At 46.6% G+C, this 19,828-nt stretch overlaps 2 protein-coding genes and 1 long non-coding RNA gene across 3 annotated transcripts; 1 reads left to right on the top strand and 2 right to left on the bottom strand.

Moving 5' to 3' along the window:
* Window positions 1-348: 348 nt before the first annotated feature.
* Window positions 349-3,448, bottom strand: LOC142925546 (NXPE family member 3-like). Its single transcript, XM_076068437.1, has 2 exons — window positions 2,979-3,448; window positions 349-872 (listed from the first exon to the last, which is right to left on the bottom strand). The coding sequence occupies exons 1-2, from the start codon at window positions 3,238-3,240 to the stop codon at window positions 628-630; spliced, it is 507 nt and encodes a 168-aa protein (XP_075924552.1). The 5' UTR covers window positions 3,241-3,448; the 3' UTR covers window positions 349-627.
* A 129-nt stretch (window positions 3,449-3,577) lies between these two features.
* Window positions 3,578-17,535, top strand: LOC142925547 (uncharacterized). Its single transcript, XR_012942491.1, has 2 exons — window positions 3,578-3,775; window positions 10,314-17,535. It is a non-coding gene; the product is annotated as an uncharacterized LOC142925547 (long non-coding RNA).
* On the bottom strand, window positions 3,601-19,089 carry LOC116944344 (NXPE family member 3-like). The gene is made up of 3 exons (XM_032957905.2): window positions 18,755-19,089; window positions 4,033-4,754; window positions 3,601-3,703 (listed from the first exon to the last, which is right to left on the bottom strand). Exons 1-3 carry the CDS (start codon window positions 18,857-18,859, stop codon window positions 3,616-3,618), a joined length of 915 nt encoding a protein of 304 aa, XP_032813796.2. The 5' UTR covers window positions 18,860-19,089; the 3' UTR covers window positions 3,601-3,615.
* Window positions 19,090-19,828: the final 739 nt, after the last annotated feature.

The raw sequence follows: 19,828 nt of genomic DNA, 5'->3' as shown, positions 1-19,828 counted from the left end.
GTAGAAAGACACGGGGAACCCCGTGAAGTGAGCCCACAAGCTGATCCCCACCACCGTGTCCTTCCCGCCTGGGTTGTAGGACACAGACATGAGGACGTGAGAATGCGGACATACACACAGCAAGGGATTTTCCCAAGTGCTTGTGTTCTTAGTGGAGTGGCTGTTGTTGCACATTTAATTGAAGCGTGAGGTTGGCTGATGAGCCTAAAAAACCTCGTTTTCCAAATCTCTGGAATTTGCAGCTGGTCGAACACTGCGTTAAAATATCACTGCCTATTTAGCATAGGTCACGGTGGTTTTGCCCATCTGGCACGGTTAAGTAATGACAGCCGTTTTGCAGTTCGGTTTTTCAGCTCTGCTCGAGTTTATAGCGCAACCAAATGCAAATGTAAACGTTGTGACCTCATTACATTTTTACATTAAAAAGAACATGCTGCGGCGGGGTAATGTACTAATATATTCGCTCATTATAAACTGTTCAGCTTTTCTATTGGCTGTTGTAAGAGCCAATACTTATTGGCACAGGAAGACAGACACGCATGGACAAGCACACGGACGGGGACATACACGGGTCAGAAGCTCGACAATGACGACGGTGGAGGCATGAGAGCCACCGGCTGGAACGGCTCAGATGTGCGGTGGAAAAGGGGCATAAAATGCCAAGTCTAGTTGTGATAGAGTGAGGAGAGGGGCCTCCTGACCGGTGAGGCCGTCGATCTCGTTGGCCACGTAGTGGATGGCGGCCACGGGCCCGTGCGGCGTGAGGAAGGGGAGGCCCTGCGTGCGGTAGAGCAGGAACGTCTTGGCGGCCACGCTCGCCGACATGAGCGGGCCAAGCAGCGTGGGCGCGTTGATGTCGATGAACTGCATGCCTGAGAAGGGCAGGCGTGTCATAATATTTATTTTGCACAGCGCCATTCACAGAAAACATGTACAATTCAAAAATATAACACCACGCAATAATCACCACTTTTCACAAGACAATAAAAGAATCAAAGGCCAGTGAATAAATAGTAGTTTGAGATGAGAAAAAAAATACCAAGGATATGCGAGTCTATGATAGCCTGAGATAAATAATTCCACTGTTGTGGAGTGGAGGAACAATGCTCTGTCACCCATGCAGAGAAGTTTTGTTTAAGGGACCACCAAGAAGCCACCAAACGAGTAATGAATGAAAATTCCATGCGAGTGCATAACGGGAAAGCAGATCTCTTGGGTACGATAGATGCAAACCAAACCGGGCCTTGTACGTTAGAAACAGAATCTGAGGGATACTCGAGGACACCACGTGGTGGCAGATATAAAACCACCCATCGATACAAACTACTTTCTATTGGAGAAGAAAGATATAAACCAGCTAAGAGCAGTGCCTGACATATATTCATGGTTCGTCAGGCCATCTCAAAGAATGTCATGGTTAACAGTATCAAAAGAAAAATAGATAATGAACCAAATTCAGCACCCATGAATAATTCATGAAAAATCGTGCTGTACAGTGATCTGATGCCTGATCGGGGAGGTTAAATGATCGCACTCATCTCTGGATGGTTGTTTCACTGAAAGGCCACAATATCCTCACATTGTTTCTGGAAAAGGATATTATAAAGAGGCCTATAACTACATGGCTGGCCAGGGTCCACATTCTGTGTTTCCAACCAAAGTTTGACCGTCGCAATTTTAAAAGTTGATTAAATTCTAGAGCCCAAAAGGCGCATTAATAATATTAGTCACAAATTGGAATGAACAAATAGCAAAGTAGAAGTATGAAAGGAACATTATCTAAGGAACATGTTGTGGGTATCACCATGGAGTAGCCTGTACAACTTGTTCCTGAAACCCGGATAGATTTAGAAGTAGCATTTGGCAAGGCTGCAGTTTGAAGATGAATGGAGTTAATGACTCATGTTATCCATAATCATTTTGAAAAATAATTCAGGTGTTTCATTACAGTACTCCACTGATGTCACGGTGACTTCATTCCCATACTCTTTAATGGAACGTCAGTGTTGTGATAGTCATGTTTGACCATGACAGCAAAAGTTTAATTTTAATTATTATGGAAGTGTCAAACTTGTGGGATAACACGGCAAAGAGTGCAGGACTGCTACACTTGCCAGAAGTTTGTGACACCAGTAGCCTCCACAAAGGGGCTGCATGGGAAGAGAGATACAAGAAAACGTCATGGAGTATCGATACTTCATAAGGAGGTTCCTGCTAGATTGAATTGTTTTGACAATTTAATGAATGAGCATTTGGCATTTGACCTCAGAGTGGATCCCTGTCTTGTCTCCCATTCATCTTTTCCACTGGCTTTGTGTAGCCGTCCCACCCTGTCCCTCTCCTCCCATGAATCGTGACGAGGAGGACAGGTGGGCTAAATAGAAAACAAAAATAAAGCTCGGAGACGATGAGTAGATACTCTGCGTTGTGTTCTGTCCTCCAGAGAAGCGAGTCACTGTACAACAGCTGAGCACCAGGGGTTTGTGAAACGGTCAATATTTATTATAAAGTGTTCTTCCGAGGAACGTTGGGTGCCTGAAATAATGACCAGACACTCCCTCATCACTCTCCACGTCATACAACATCTCAGCACAGTCCACCCCAAATCTAAATTCGGGGCGTGCCCTGTGCTCCGAAGAGTCTAGACACTGCTAGGCGTGGCCTGCTGTGCACGTGAGGCTTGGGGTTCTATCTCTGTTCATCATTGCTTCAATTTATAATAAAAAAAGTGCACAAGGCTCTCCAAAGCAATAACAGCAACACGCAGCAGAGTGAATCGTGATTCAACACAGGTAAGCTCACACCAGCTAGATTTGCGTGCCTTGTGAGGCCAGAATATCAATGTTTCGTACCGAGAGGGCGCTGTACTGGCTGGGCTTGGATGCGCCAGTGGAAACGGGGTATTGAAGGCCACCGTTGATATAGATAATAAAAAGCACTCTGAGCCGGTGGAGCAATAGATGGTGAGTTCCACCTACCTGGCACGTGAGCGGTGAGGTGCAGGAACCACTGGCGAATGGTGGAGTCCCCGTACATGTAGAACCTCTTGCCGCTCAGGCAATTAGCCAGGTCCTGAGGGGTTGGGAAGGGCCGAGTCTTGCAGGACAGCGACACCCACTCATCGTTGAGGTAGAAGCCGCTTGGGGAGGGCACGGGGTGGCCCGGCACACATGGTCCAAGGGCATTTTCTAGGACGGACACGCACGCAAAACCAATATAAATCCTATCGTAGACAAACATATGACAAACTTACGAATATTGCTACGATCTTCATTCTAGATTTGAAGTTTTCGTGACTGCAAGGATCCATATTCTTTGGTTCTTTTGGTAAAGTCACGTAGGTGAAAAAAATATTTATAATTTATTTATTTTTCCCACCTACGTGACTTTACCGAAAGAACCAAAGAATATGCTACGATCTTACCCTGATACTAATATTGACTTTAACATTCAGTCTGTTTTATTTTTCAATATTTATGATCGTGTTGAACTCATAGTCTGCTGAATTTACAAGATTCCCTTCAGATAATTGTTTCTACTCTGGCCCCCCCGAACAGGCGTGTCCACACACGTGATCGGCGCAGCTCGGGTTGTGCGAGATGTGAGTGTGAGCGCTCAGCACTCACCGAGGTTTTGTGGTGATGGGGACGGCTGCACCTCGATCTGGCTTGGATCTCCGCTGATTCTTACCTTGGATATTTCGCTGCATCACCCAGGACGAACGCACGGAAGAATGGGTGAGGAATGGACCACAGACGGGAAACCACATCAGCAGGTACCATGTAATCAAATAAATTACTGTGAAGGTAAGATTCGTCTTGTCTGTAAATGATGAAACCCATCACAGCAGGAGAACACAAACTAGTAGAACACACTATGCACTCAAGTTTGGGCTCATCAGCCATTCAAAGTCATTATATTCTCTACTATTGCTCTGAAGTCACCCAACAGTAATCCTCATTTTGATGCTACAACCATCACATGAATATGTAGGTGAGAATTGTCATGCAGGGGGCAGATGTCGGCTCTTACTTGCTGAAGAACCGGTCCTCCTGCTTTGTGAGAATGTTTCTGCGTCCTCTGTTCGAGTGAAATCGCAGGGTGTCGCAGGGCAATGTCCTGGGCTTCTTGCAGAACCACATGTGTCCCGTAGCCGCGTCCCTATACTGGCACATCCTGGACTTTATCATTAAGTGTGGCACCGCGTTGCACTCGGTGGCCTCGCCACTCGCTCCTTCCTTCTCGAAGTAGCCGGTAAAGAAGATCTTGTTGGGCACCGAGTCGCGCAGGCGGCTCATGATGTGCACGGCCTCGCTCGAGTGAACCAGCTTGATATCCACGAGGGCCTCGCCAGGCCACGGCAGCACGACGCTCGCCGTGTACGAGCCGTTGTTGTGGTCCAGCACCGAGCCGAATGCTCCCGCCCGGAGCTTCTCTGAGTAGACTTTGATGCGAAAGTAGTCTCCGCCGTGCCGCTTGTCCCTGCCGTGGTGGTCCCTGGCCTGCACGCCGAGGTGCAGCGTGTCACCCACCGTGAAGTTGCGTGTCCCACCCAGCAGCCGGTAGCTCGTGGCCGCGGGGCTGGTGGACGACTCAAAGTCGATCGAGGACGTGGCAGGCAGGCTTGGCCACCATAGGAGTTGTCGCAGGTCGTCCATCTCAAGGTCGTGTGGCTCTGGGGTGGAGCTTCGGAGGCTTGGTTCAAGTATCGCATGGCGGGGTGGTTTATGTGAGGGAGTGAGGATGAGGGACACCTGGGGAGGTGCAAAGAGGAAGTTTAGACGTAGGATCACGTAGCCCAGAGGGGCAGGATGTCGGTGTCAACTTTTGCTTTGGGGATGGTGACACGTTTACGGAAACCTGCAATACACCACATCCTAAAAACAATTAAATGTGACAGGTGTGAAATAACCATCTCAATTCACCTTCAGGACTTACGGTGATGTCATGCCTGAGTAAGCAGCGCTCAAATGGATGTCCCTGACCCTTTCATTCATATCAACTCAGCATACTGTGTTTCGATGATTTTCATATTAGTCTGTGGATTGATTTTATTCTTTCGACTCAAATTTCCAAGGGGGGTTCCCAATTCGTGGACATTCTTACTCCTACATGGCCAACTCGAACTTTTGGGCTCAGGCCTATCCTAACCAACTGAAGCTTCCGCCTGTGGCTTGTCTACCCCATACTCCACGTGTTTAATGGCGAAACGAATCACAGGCAAGACGTCTGAGGCCTCCTCTCTGATGTCTTTCCAAATCAAGAAAAGACCTAGAACCCCTCCTAGAGGGGCACGATGGGTGCTACAAAACGTACTTGACAAAATCTAGAAATTGTCCCAATATACCAGTGAAATTGGACTGCAAACGGAAGAGAACACCACTCTACTCCAGGTCCTCAATGAAAGTTAAGCGGGATCCATGAGAGGGTGGAAAACAAGGCCGTAATTATAATAGATATTGGGGGGGGGGGGGGGACATATCCCCGTGAATATTCAAATATGCTCAAAATGTCCCCCCCAATATATTTATATAAAAATATTTTAAAATAATAATAATTGCTATGCTACGACAGGCAACCATGCACCGCCGTCCGAAATAATCTTTAGCAAATGTAATCATAATCATAACTAAACTTAACAAATTGCCATTATTATTACTACTAGTTCTAGTATTACGGTGTACTGCAGTTTGAGTGTGGTTTGTCCAAGTTGTGATGCCGTATCCCAGCAGAAGCCGTTGCTCGACTGCTGTGGGTAGGTACAATCAATGTCAAACACTGTACTGTCTCTCCATTTCATTGCTTTCAAATTTACAAAAAGTGGAAAACTAGAATGTCATTTGAGTGTTACTTAGGCTATATCACTGTCGAGTGGAAATAAACTTACGGTGAAAACGGGCCGATTTGCGATTGCTAATCAACCAGCCATCACTAACGTTAGCTATCATAGCTAAGTAAGTTACTTGGACAGTTAATTAGCCACACATTCACCCAGCGACCAACAATGGCGCTCACGGGCGTGTTCAGCTAATGGTAATGTCTTTATTACGTTACTAGGGGTTGTTCGGGGGTGCCTGCGGTGCCCTTCGCAACCATTTACGGCCTTCGGCCAGGAAAGTCACACACCAACGACGCATTCATGCAAGCACCCGGTGCTCCGTTTTGAAGTTTTAAAATGAAACATCTTTGAATTGTATTGTTTTGAATTAGATAATTTTATTTCTTCATTAAACGCTTATATCATATTACATCTGGAAGACTCAATTGAAAAGGACATTTCGTGTGCATTTTCTCTCGTCGTTAAGTAGATGGCCTTGGTGGGGGTTTGGTTCGATGCGGACTTTCACCTGTTTGGGATTGCGGGATCGAGATAAGGCAACATAGAGCTTGCCGTGCGAGAAGACCGCCGTCTCCAGATCGATTCCAACGTAATAGAACGTCTGTCCCTGTGCCTCCGTCGTTCATGCAGGGGGCGCGTAGGTTTGCAGTGCCCCCTGCATGAAAACGATGGAAAGTGCAGCGTTCATTACAGTTAAAGTTGTGTGCTTATATGAGTATATTTGTCAGAAAGCCCACGTGAAGTCTGAGTAAAGTGCCAATCATTTATGTTGCGCTGCATGTGTCATATTTGTAGACAGTAGTATATTTCATTTATTGCATATTCGTTTAGTATAATGTACTTGCTTACGATAAATAGCATTATTATTTTGATTTAAAGCTGTCGTGACTGCAGGGATTCATATTCTTGGTTCTTTCGGTAAAGTCACGTAGAAGGGAAACAATAAAATAATAAAAACATAAAACAATAAAATTCTCACGACGTTTCGACTGCAACACAAGCAGTCATCATCAGGTGTGAAAGCCACAGCAAGGAAATTTGAAAAAAGTGGCGGTTTTTTAACATTAGCCCCACGGATAGCGATTTGACAGTTTGTTCAGAAGGACTACTCCATCTTTGTTCGGAAAAGAGGAGGGGGGGAGACGAAAAATAATGGATGCGGTCTGAAAGTCACCTTAAGCGTGATCAATCAATTAAGACCAGAAATGGTTTATCAATTCCTTCCAATGATTGATAAGCCAGAATCCATCTTCTCGGTTGAAATTGTCTCTATGTTTGTATATGTGGATAGCCTCATGAACGAATCTCTCATGGTAGCCAGATGGCTTGCAAAGAACCTCTGTCTTGGAGAAGTCAATGTCATGTGAACCTACTGAATTATAACAGTGATCTGCCACGGCCGAGGTGTTGGTCCTACCGTGTTTCAGGTCTGCTTTGTGTTCACGAATGCGGTCCAAGACATGTCGTTTGGTTTCTCCAATGTAACTACTACCACAGAGGCAACTTAGTTTATAGACGCCAGGGTATTGTATGTCCGGAATCACATATTTTACAGACGGAACCAGATCACGGATTTTATGTAATGTGTTGAATCGGACCTGGATCTTGTGTTTATTCAAGATTTTGGAGATATTTTTTGTGATCCCTGCAATGTAGGGTAAAGTGATGGTTTTGAAAGGCTCCTCAAGAGTGTCCTTCTTCATGGTTGGAGTGATAGCTTTGCGGATTGTGTAGTCGGAATAACCATTAGCCTTAAGAGCTTGGTGTACGTGCTTGAGTTCACTGGCTATATGTTCCTGGTCGGATATGCATTGGGCTCTATGGTGCAGAGTCTTGATGAGGGAATTCTTCTGGGATGGATGGTGGTGGGAATCCGATTTCAGGTAAGCATCCGTATGGGTAGCTTTCCTGTAGACAGAGTGGCTCATTGAACCATCAGGTCTCTTTTTTATTAGGACATCCAAAAAAGGTAGCTTGCCATCTTTTTCGACTTCCTTGGTAAATCTGATGGCTGGGTGTATGGAATTGATGTGGTCGAAGAATTGGTCTAGAGCAGGCCGGCCATGTGGCAAGATGACAAAAGTGTCATCCACATACCTCTTCCATAAGGTTGGGCGCAGAGTGGCAGTCTGGATGGCGTCCGTCTCAAATTTCTCCATGAAAATGTTGGCTACAACCAGAGATAGGGGGGAGCCCATTGGGGTGCCATCAGTCTGTTTTATAGAAAGTTCCATTCCTCGGTACCCCCCTGGTAAGACACTGCTTAACCAATACATACTTCACTTGGAATGGAACTTTCTACAAACAAACTGATGGCACCCCAATGGGCTCCCTCCTATCTCTGGTTGTAGCCAACATTTTCATGGATAAATTTGAGACTGACGCCATCCAGACTGCCACCCTGCGCCCAACCTTATGAAAGAGGTACGTGGATGACACTTTTGTCATTTGGCCACATGGCCGGCCTGCTCTAGACCAATTCTTCGACCACATCAATTGCATACACCCAGCCATCAGATTTACCATGGAAGTCGAACAATATGGCAAGCTTCCTTTTTAGGATGTCCTAATAAAAAAGAGACCTGATGGTTCAATGAGCTACTCTGTCTACAGGAAAGCTACCCATACGGATGCTTACCTGAAATCGGATTCCCACCACCATCCATCCCAGGAACACATAGCCAGTGAACTCAAGCACGTACACCAAGCTCTTAAGGCTAATGGTTATTCCGACTACACAATCCGCAAAGCTATCACTCCAACCATGAAGAAGGACACTCTTGAGGAGCCTTTCAAAACCATCACTTTACCCTACATTGTGGGGATCACAACAAATATCTCCAAAATCTTGAATAAATACAAGATCCAGGTCAGATTCAACACATTACATATAATCCGTGATCTGGTTCCGTCTGTAAAAGATGTGATTCTGGACACACAGTACCCTAACGTCTACAAACTAAGTTGCCTCTGTGGTAGTAGTTACATTGGAGAAACCAAACGACATGTCTCAGACCGCATTCGTGAACACAAAGCAGACCTTAAACACGGAAGGACCAACACCTCGGCCGTGGCAGATCACTGTTATAATTCAGTAGGTTCACATGACATTGACTTCTCCAAGACAGAGGTGCTTTGCAAGCCATCTGGCTACCATGAGAGATTCGTTCATGAGGCTATCCACATATATAAACATAGAGACAAATTCAACCAAGGAGATGGATTCTGGCTTAGCAATCATTGGAAGGATTTGATAAACCATTTCGGGTCTTGATTGATCACGCTTAAGGTGACTTTCAGACCGCATCCATTATTTTTCATCTCCCCCCTCCTCTTTTCCGAACATAGATGGCCTCGTCCATCTGAACAAACTGTCAAATCGCTATCCGTGGGGCTAACGTTAAAAAACCGCCATTTTTTTCAAATTTTCTTGCTGTGGTTTTCACACCTGATGATGACTGCTTGTGTTGCAGTCGAAACGTCGTGAGAATTTTATTGTTTTATATTTTTATTATTTTATTGTTTCCCTTCTACGTGACTTTACCGAAAGAACCAAGAATATAGCATTATTATTGTTTCTTTGATTAAAGTGCATGCAGTTTTATTCCAGTCAACTTTCATTCACAGTGAGTGTCATCATGAGCAAGAGGAAGGGTGGCGGTGACAGTCGTAAGTTTTTTGGGCAGCCTCAGAAAAGAAGAAAAGAAAGTTGAGAGCAGTGAGAAAATAAGTACCAGTCAGATGATGGAAGTATACAGTAGTACAGGAGATGAGTCAATGTTTCTCGAAATAATAATTGCCATTCAGATCAGAAATGGTTATTAATCCATCCCTGAACATCATGGCAAGAGACACCACTTGTCTACTGATAATACTTCTTGAATGTAAAAAATGACGGTCTTGCCGATGCTCTATACCATTTACGAATGGCCCCCACCCACATCCCGAGGGCCTTTTAAAAGATAACTCTATTCTCGTAGTACCCCTTTAATGTGGAACCATAAGATGTTGCGAATAAATTACCACTCCCTTACCCTACCTAGGTGAGAATGGAGCCTGGCCCTTCCAGACTTCCTTAAGTTCCACGAAACAATCACTCTCCAGAACTTTAAGCACTGAATTAACCCATTATAGAAAAGGACAGAGAAACAGTGGGAGAAAGGCTCGGTGAGCCTATGGTCACTGGCTGGGATAAACCTAAAGATAGACCTGGGGCATTAAACTATTTTGGACAGTTTCTAGCACACATTGGGGATATACAAAGACGGGAAAATCTCTTTCCCCACCTTTATACATAGGCAATCTCCTCTGTGGGGCACCCTTTATTGAAAATAGAAGGCAGGGGGGATAACTGGCCTAGCTAGAAAGTGACAGGCCTGGAAAGGGTGGGAGAACTCCTGACCAAGGAGGGGAAGGTGAAGTCATTCAAGCAATTATGGACACACTACTATATCCCACGGACGTATTTCTTTAGACCATTGTGTTGGCGGCATGTACCGCGCCCCGTGAGGGGCCGGATACGCCTGAAGACATGGAGCCTGTCCCAGCCTGCACATCGGCCCAGAGCGGAGGTGGGCGAGGGGATGGCATGGTGCGACGGGCGGACGACCAGCGACGGCGGAAGACATCTCCTCGTCGTGGGAGCAGCCCTGTCGTGTGCTACAGCTGTTGCCTGCCGGAGCACGTCTCATCGGGCTGCCGCGTACCACGGCGATGCCTCCCTGGACCACCGCCGTCATCCGCCCCACCGTCCTTCGCTCCACTGCACCCTAAGGTGTTTAGCGAAACATTTGACACTCGGCCCCTGAATCCACCTCACTCATCTAGTGTGTTTGGGTTTCGTTCCGGTTGCGCGTCGGTGCGGGAGGATTTAGATTTTGATCGGGCCGGCCGGCCACTCCGACTGGATCAGTGTTTGGAGCTGGCCCATCGAGTGGTGGCTGCGACCGCAGGTTCGTTCACAGTTATTGGATAGTAGGGCTAGAAAGGATCCTCGTTGACACCGGTGTGTCAACGACCATGATTTCAGAGTTGATTTATAATATCTTGCCCCCTAAATATCGTTCCTTATGCCCTGCCGAAGCTCCATGCTTCACCACAAACGGCAGCTCATTGGGCATTATTGGGAGAATAACAGCGGAGGTGTGCATTGCGGATGTTAAATTGCCAGGACAGGTTCTTGTTTCAACGTCCCTTGCCATTCATTGCTTGGGACTGATTTTCTGGGAAGGATGTCCCTGAAAATTTTGATTGACCAAGGGTGCCTGGAATTACCATCTGGCCGTCAAATGGCATTCTTGCCTTGTGCACAGCTAACGCTACCGTGCAAGCACTTGCACGTAGGATGGTTAAGATTCCCCCCGGCGCGCAAATGTTGGTCCCCCTACGATTGCCAAAGCCGCTAGACGAGGGGGCAATGGTGGGAGGAATCCTCTTTGGACCTTCTAATAAAGCCAGTCGTGGATTAACATTAGTAGGGGCCCAGACGTTGGTATCCAATGATCAAGAACCCTTCATTCAGGTTCTTAACGCAGGGTTAGACACATTGGTGATCCAGGAAAGTACCGTGTTAGCTCATGCGTCGCCAGCACTTCATGAGGGAAGCATAGTTGGCAATGTGGGTGCCGCGTCGAATATGCGGCAACACCAGAATCCTGAGAGGTAGATGGATAAGCTTTGTTCGGAGAATGCGGAATTGTCTGAGGTCCAGAGGGGGAAGCTGCGGGCGCTTTTGCGTGAATTTTCGGATGCGCTTAGCAAAAGGAAATTTGACATCGGCCACACTACGCATTTGAGTCATATATTGATATGGGGGATGCCGCTCCCATCCGGCAGAATCCCTACTGGCTGTGCCCTACGGAAAAAGAACACGTTCGGCTGGCGGTTGACGAAATGTTAGCCACGGACATTATTTCACCATCCACCAGCCCATGGGGAGCCCCAATTGTACTTGTTAAAAAGCACGATGGTATACTTGCGCTTTTGTGTTGACTTCCGCAAGCTTAATAAGGTCTCTGTCGCTGATGCGTACCCTCTACCTCGAATGGATGACTCACTGGATGCTCGAGCAGGAGCGCGGTTCTTTTCCCCTCTTGATTTCCTATCCGGGTTCTGGCAGTTGCCGCTAGACAAAGCATTTAAGCCCATAACAGCTTTTCGTACACCACAAGGCTTGTTCGAATTCAATCGGCTTTTGATGGGTCTTCATTCCGCACCGGCCATGTTCCAGCGATTAATGGAACTGGCTCTGGCTGGTCTCCAGTGGGACTCCTGTTTGATATATCTCGATGATGTTATCGTTTTCAGCCATACGTTTGACGAACACCTGGAATGGCTGTGCGCTGTCTTTCTCAAAATGCATGCGGCCAACCTGAAGTTGAAACCACAGAAATGTCACTTCCTCCAAAAATCGGTGCGGTATCTTGGCCACATAGTAAGTGAATCGGGTATTGCGAGTGACCCAGACAAAACCACGTGTGGTCGAACTTGGCCGACCTCCACGTCGGTGGGGGAGGTGCGCAGCTTCATAGGATTTGCGTCCTATTACCGCCGTTTTGTCGCCGGGTTTGCTACCATCGCTAAACCGCTCCACGCCTTGATGGCAAAGGGTCAGAAATTCCATTGTGGGGAGGAGGAGGAGGCCGCATTTGTTGCGCTCCGGGATGGCGTGGTGAACGCCCCTCCCCTCCGCTACCCCGATTTTCCTTGCCATTCATCCTTAATACAGATGCTAGTAACACCAGAATTGGAGCTGTTCTGTTTAAGTTGTCAATGGCGTCGAGAGTGCTGTCTCATATGGAAGCAGAGTGCTGTCTCCGGCCAAGCAACGGTATTGTGTTACACGCCGGGAACTGTTAGCTATTGTGGTTTTTGTGCAAAAGTATCCCCCCTATTTGTATGGTAGACACTTTGAGGGGTGCTCTGACCATGCAGCGCTACAGTACGTGCTGCGTATTGATAACTAATCTGGCCAACTTTCACGCTGGTTGGAGGTCCTCCAGGACTACTCCTTTAAGGTTACCTATCGCAAAGGCTCCCGTCACACAAACGCTGATGCCTTGTCACAATTACTAATGAGCGGCGGCTGTGCGTGCTTTTCAGGCTCCGGGTGCTGTAAGCCACCCAACGAGCCCTCGCCCTCTCCCCTTGTGGCGTCGGCCGAGGTAACATCTGTGGTGGCCGAGGGTCTGGTGGCACGTGGCGCCGTCATTGGGTTGGACCACAAAGAATGGGGGCGCCTCCAAATTGAGGACGCTTCCCTGCTTAAATTACGACGCCGTGCCAGAGAGACTGATGGGAGCGAGGATCGACGTCATTCTCAGAGGTAGACTGCTCATGCATTGGGACGGTGGGTTGCACCGTTATGAAATTGTTGTGCCCACTGCCCTGCGGGGTAAGGTCATTTGGGCGGTACACGAGCGCCTGTTTCACCAGGGTGTGCATAAGACGCTGGCCACACTTAAGTTGGACTTCTTCTGGCCTGGCATGGCTTAGGATGTCGCTAATTTGTTGAAGGGGTGTGTGCAGTGTGCGCGGCAAAAGCCGCTTGCAAAACCCTGTTGTCCACCGTTGCAATCGATTCAGGTTTCCTGCGTAAATGAACTGGTTGCTCTGGACATCCTTGGTCCATTTCCCACTATCTCTCATGGGAATAAGTACTTGCTGGTGGGAGTCGAGTATTTTTGACGATGGCCTGTGGCCTGGCTGCTTCCCAAGCAGTCCTTTAAAAAAATGCGCAAATTTTAAACTAGGAATGCACGTGGTTAAGCCAGACTAATTGGCAATGTCATACCGTACTGGACGCGCATGTCACATACCGCAGAAAATACTTCTGCCACGTGGAGAGAAATCCCCTCCACCATGTTGAGGGGATTTCCGTCTCCGCGGTGGTGTGAAGCTGTACTGGAGAATGTGGAGGGGTTGGACGTGGTGGAGTTGCTTGTGTCCCATGGTGAGAACCTGTCAAATGAGGATCTGAAGCAGCTGGAACAATAACGTGCAACAATAACGAGCTGAGGAAGAGGCTGATGACATTATACCACCACCACGAATATTAACTGGCATTCACTGCTACAAAGGGCTGTACCAGCAGCAGAAGACGAAAAATGTTGTTCAGCTGTCTTTGGACAGAATTTTCTAAATGTTTTGCAATCAAGCCAGCTTCCTCTGGTGAACATTCCTGTGGCTCCAACTTCATCGTTAGGTGAAGAGGCAGGTGACCCTGCCCCATCGCCTGCATAACTCCACCACTGCTCACCCCAAGAGGCCTCGATCACCAACCACGCTCTTAAACTTAGATACGTTTTAAAAAAAATCTAATTTGTCTTTATTGTTAGTTAACGTATAATCACGTGCAACATATAATCACATGTATTTTGTATACTTCATAACATTTTATCGCGTATTTTTTCCAGTAATGTCTCATCGGAACGCAAACCTATGATTTTAACATAATTTCTATGGAAATTTTGAGTTTGCTTTAAGTAATTTCGAGTTTAGTAGCATTTCCCCAAGAATGCATCCATTACGTATAGCGGGGCATTTCTGTATTTCAAGGCACGAGAACTAACACAATTATTAGCACGAATGAGTACAAAACAACACACGGGAGACGGTCATTAACACTGACAAGCAAGATGCTAATTAATGCATTAACACGAACAGCACCGCGGTGGACTTGGTTTGAAGTTCCATATTCATTCGATATTCTCAATAACTTCACGTAGACTTCTCAAACCGTTCTGGGTGAAAGGTCACCCCTGAGTGATGTGCTGTAGTTGGCTCTAAGTGCACAAAGCAGGTGGATGCCGAGAGGGGGACTATAATAAAAGAACGACGAAGGGCAGGAATGTAAAAAAACTAAGAATAAAGGCAGAAGAATAAAGGGAGCTGTGCTGGGTGAAGGCTATGATCGGATAAAGCAAGCTGGAAACAACAAATTAGATTCGATGTGCCTTAGAAAGAGAGACACGCAAACTCCAACTATACAGCAGCAGGCGTCAGGGTCGGGATCGAACCTACCACCTTCTGTAGACCAGGCGAGGTAGTTAACATCTCCTAGCCACCGTGATAATGATGAGTGAAAGAGAGACATGAAAACTCCAAATATACAGCAGGCTTTTTTTCGATTTAAAGCTTTCGTGACTGCAGGCATTCATATTCTTGGTTCTTTCGGTAAAGTCACGTAGAAGGGAAATAATGAAATAACAAAAACATAACAATAAAACTCCCACGACGCCCCGACCGCAACACAAGCAATCATCATCAGGTGTGAAAACAACAGCAATAATTTTGTTTAACCTTAGAAAGAAAGGTTAATACCGCACAGTAGAGAGGCGACATTTGGGCCAAAATAACTTCTCCGTCAACGCCCATCCATCAAGAGCCATCGCCCGATTTCTCGCCGATTATAAACTTTTGATTTCAAGGCGCTGTTCTTGAGGAATGTGTACAAATTGTGAAGATTAATTGTGCTTGTTGCACCACTGCCAACGCAGCAGCAGCAGGTAACTTGAGTAGACAGGGAGAGAGCGGAGCTGAGCAGCAAGAGGGGAAAGAGGATGAGTGGAGGAGTGGCGAGACAGTGAGTGACTCAGTCTTGTTGGTCGTCAGGGTTGTTTGACCATACTTCACCACACTGGGCAGTGCGGGCTGGTGTCGGGTGATGGAGTGTGGGAACGCCTAGGACTGGTTCCCATATCCCCGATGATAGCCGTGGGTGGGAACTCAGGTGTCCGGGTTCGGAGCGCAATGCGCTATCCACGACAGATGCTAGAATTATCCAAATTGTTTTGTGTAAACTCAGAGGCACGTAGACTCACACAGGGACATTTAGACTCACACAGAACACGTAGACTCACACAGGACACGTAGACTCACACAAGGACACGTAGACTCACACAGGACACGTAGACTCACACAAGGACACGTAGACTCACACAGGACACGTAGACTCACACAGGACACGTTGACTCGCACAGGACACATAGACTCACACAAGGACACGTAGACTAGCACAGGGACACGTAGACTCGCACAGGATACACGTAGACTTACACAAGGACACGTAGACACACGTACACGTAGACTCACACAGGACACGTAGACTCACACAGAGGCACGGAGACTCGCACAGGGACACGGAGACTCACACAGGGACACGTACAGTGAGGGAAAAAAGTATTTGATCCCCTGCTGATTTTGTACGTTTGCACACTTACAAAGAAATGATCAGTCTATAATTTTAATGGTAGGTTTATTTGAACAGTGAGAGACAGAATAACAACAAGAAAATCCAGAAAAACGCATGTCAAAAATGTTATAAATTGTTTTACATTTTAATGAGGGAAATAAGTATTTGACCCCTCTGCAAAACATGACTTAGTACTTGGTGGCAAAACCCTTGTTGGCAATCACAGAGGTCAGACGTTTCTTGTAGTTGGCCACCAGGTTTGCACACATCTCAGGAGGGATTGTGTCCCACTGCTCTTTGCAGATCTTCTCCAAGTCATTAAGGTTTCGAGGCTGACGTTTAGCAACTCGAACCTTCAGCTCCCTCCACAGATTTTCTATGGGATTAAGGTCTGGAGACTGGCTAGGCCACTCCAGGACCTTAATGTGCTTCTTCTTGAGCCACTCCTTTGTTGCCTTGGCCGTGTATTTTGGGTCATTGTCATGCTGGAATACCCATCCATGACCCATTTTCAATGCCCTGGCTGAGGGAAGGAGGTTCTCACCCAAGATTTGACAGTACATGGCCCCGTCCATCTTCCCTTTGATGCGGTGAAGTTGTCCTGTCCCCTTAGCAGAAAAACACCCCCAAAGCATAATGTTTCCACCTCCATGTTTGACGGTGGGGATGGTGTTCTTGGGGTCATAGGCAGCATTCCTCCTCCTCCAAACATGGCGAGTTGAGTTGATGCCAAACAGCTCCATTTCGGTCTCATCTGACCACAACACTTTCACCCAGTTGTTCTCGGAATCATTCAGATGTTCATTGGCAAACTTCAGACGGGTATGTATATGTGCTTTCTTGAGCAGGGGGACCTTGCGGGCGCTGCAGGATTTCAGTCCTTCACGACGTAGTGTGTTACCAATTGTTTTCCTGGTGACTATGGTCCCAGCTGCCTTGAGATCATTGACAAGATCCTCCCGTGTAGTTCTGGGCTGATTCCTCACCGTTCTTATGATCAATGCAACTCCACGAGGTAAGATCTTGCATGGACCCCCAGGCCGAGGGAGATTAACAGTTCTTTTGTGTTTCTTCCATTTACGAATAATCGCACCAACTGTTGTCACCTTCTCACCAAGCTGCTTCGTAATGGTCTTGTAGCCCATTCCAGCCTTGTGTAGGTCTACAATATTGTCCCTGAAATCCTTGGAGAGCTCTTTGGTCTTGGCCATGGTGGAGAGTTTGGAATCTGATTGATTGATTGATTGCTTCTGTGGACAGGTGTCTTTTATACAGGTAACAAGATGACATTAAGAGCACTCCCTTTAAGACTGTGCTCCTAATCTCAGCTCGTTACCTGTATAAAAGACACCTGGGAGCCAGAAATCGTTCTGATTGAGAGGGGGTCAAATACTTATTTCCTTCATAAAAATGCAAATCAATTTATAACATTTTTGACATGCGTTTTCTGGATTTTGTTGTTGTTATTCTGTCTCTAACTGTTCAAATAAACCTACCATTAAAATTATAGACTGATCATTTCTTCGTCAGTGGGCAAACGTACAAAATCAGCAGGGGATCAAATACTTTTTTCCCTCACTGTAGACTCAGACAGGACATGTAGACTCACACAATGACACGTAGACTCACACAGGGACACTTAGACTCACATACCCTTCGAATCATGAGGCCTCGTAGACTGACAGATACCTGTACAGTACATTAATAAAGAGATTCCTAAACCCACACACAGCTACATTGACCTACATAGAGACCCACAAACTAACACAAAGACTCGCATAGGAACACATGGATTCGCACAGAGTTCTATGACTTCATGTCTATACATTAAACACTGTTTCTGTGCAGCGTCTCAATATACAAACAGTATCAATCCACTGCTGGATGAAGTTCCCCCCTGTATTATGGAGGTGGCCAGAACTGGCACAATCAGGCAAGCTGGTCACCATCACCACCATCACCACGCCATGGCGATGCATCGCGGCAGGGTGGTACCACAGTGGTGATCACTCGCGCAGCTTCACAGCGAGATGCACCTGGGTTCGACTCGCGACTCGGGCACCGTGTGGAGTTTGTAAGTTCTCCCCCTGGTCTGCATGGGTTTCCTCCGGGTTCTCTGGTTTCCTCCCATAACTTAAAACAAAACGTATACTGAAGTATCACCTGTAAATTACTAAACTGGGATTACAAACGGGCAGAGTGGCGCCACGGTGGCTATGAGATGTTAACTCTCTCGCCTGGTTTGCAGGAGGTCGTGGGTTCGATCCCAACCCTGACACCCGCTGTATATTTGGGGTTCACTCTTCCCGTGGTCGCGTGGATTTTTCTCCGGGTCCTCCGGTTTATCCTTCCATATTAAGAATCAACATCACGCGTTTAGAGTCTTTGGCTGCTATAAATTCCCACGTGATGAGCCACTTCGTTGGGCAATCATTTGTGGACAAGTCGCTTCTGAAAAAATATTTACATAGCTCAGTGGCCCTTACCTGGTAAAACAAAAAAAATAGTTTATAGTTTTACATTGCCCCGTACTGAGAAATCTTGGCAGGACCGTCTTAAAAAGAGAGCCTTAAGACTCAGGGAGACTTTCCTGGGTAAACGAGCGGAATCATAAAGTGAGATGAGAATCGGTAATCGCAATAAATCGTGAACCACACAGGACTAGGGGTTAGGTGTGCAGAAAGGTGAGGTGGATGAAGAGGAGTAGGAGGTGGAGTTCTCACGTTCATCACGAAGAAGACGAGGGCGCTGAGGACGAGGAGCGAGATGAGAAGCCACGACCTGAAGATCCGAGATGGAGGAAGACTCTTCGAGTCCATCTTCATCATTCAGCCCCGAGGAGGGAGACGCGGTGACTGCCTGTGCTTCGTTGTAACCTCAATCATTCGTCCCTCCTCCCATTCGCACTCCGCCCCCTGTCCCTCGCCCCCCCTCCCTCTTGCCCTACACCTGCTACTCCTCGTGCTGCTCCTCCTGCTGATCCTCAACTCTCTTCTCGCCCCGATTTGTTCGTCTCATTCGTATTGTGTTCCAAGGCCGTAATTATAATATGCACCCCCCCCCATATTCAAATATGCTCAAAATGTCCCCTCCCCTCCAATATATTGCTATAAAATAGATTTCTGTTCATATGATTGTGGTTATGGTTGTCATTTATTAATCCGTAATCTCTGCCATTATATACAATGAAACAAGAAAAGATAAAAAAACACACAGCAATGTAATACAATACACTATTAGACATTGTAAAAAAAAAAAAAAGTCCATCCTATGTGTTAGTGATTTTTTAAAATATTTTAGGCATGAAATTCGTTTTCAAATTTTGCTATTTTTCTGGTGGGGGGACCCCAGACCCCTGGAAGATTTGGTCCCCCCCAATGTTGACCCCATGGCTACGGCCTTGCTGTGTTCAACTACCATACTCTAACAACGCAACAACACACTCGCCCACCCACCTTCTCTTGCCGCTTCTCCCCTCGCTGATTAATAAATGAACGGTTTGAAGTTCCATATTCATTCGAAACTAGCCTTTTTGCCCGTCCTAGGACGGAAGCTGTAATATTTACGAAAAAAAAGTAGCAGAGTATAATTGTATGTCTTGTGTAAATTTAATGGCAGTGAATCTTGCACGAAAGAATGTCATCAAACACTGCACTGCATTTCACTGTAGCACTGTATTAATGGCAGTGAATCTTGCACAAAACGATGTCATAAAACACTTCACTTCATGTGACTCTAGCACTGCATTTAACTCACCTTCAATTCGTTCTAAATCACTGCTCTGATACTTTATTTTC

This window comes from Petromyzon marinus, chromosome 21 (genome assembly GCF_048934315.1).
Source record: "Petromyzon marinus isolate PM22_M1 ecotype Great Lakes invasive population chromosome 21, UKy_Petmar_22M1.pri1.0, whole genome shotgun sequence".
Lineage (NCBI taxonomy): Eukaryota > Metazoa > Chordata > Hyperoartia > Petromyzontiformes > Petromyzontidae > Petromyzon > Petromyzon marinus.
The sequence above is the reverse complement of the archived record's forward strand: the minus strand, read 5'-3'. Positions and strand labels throughout refer to the sequence as shown.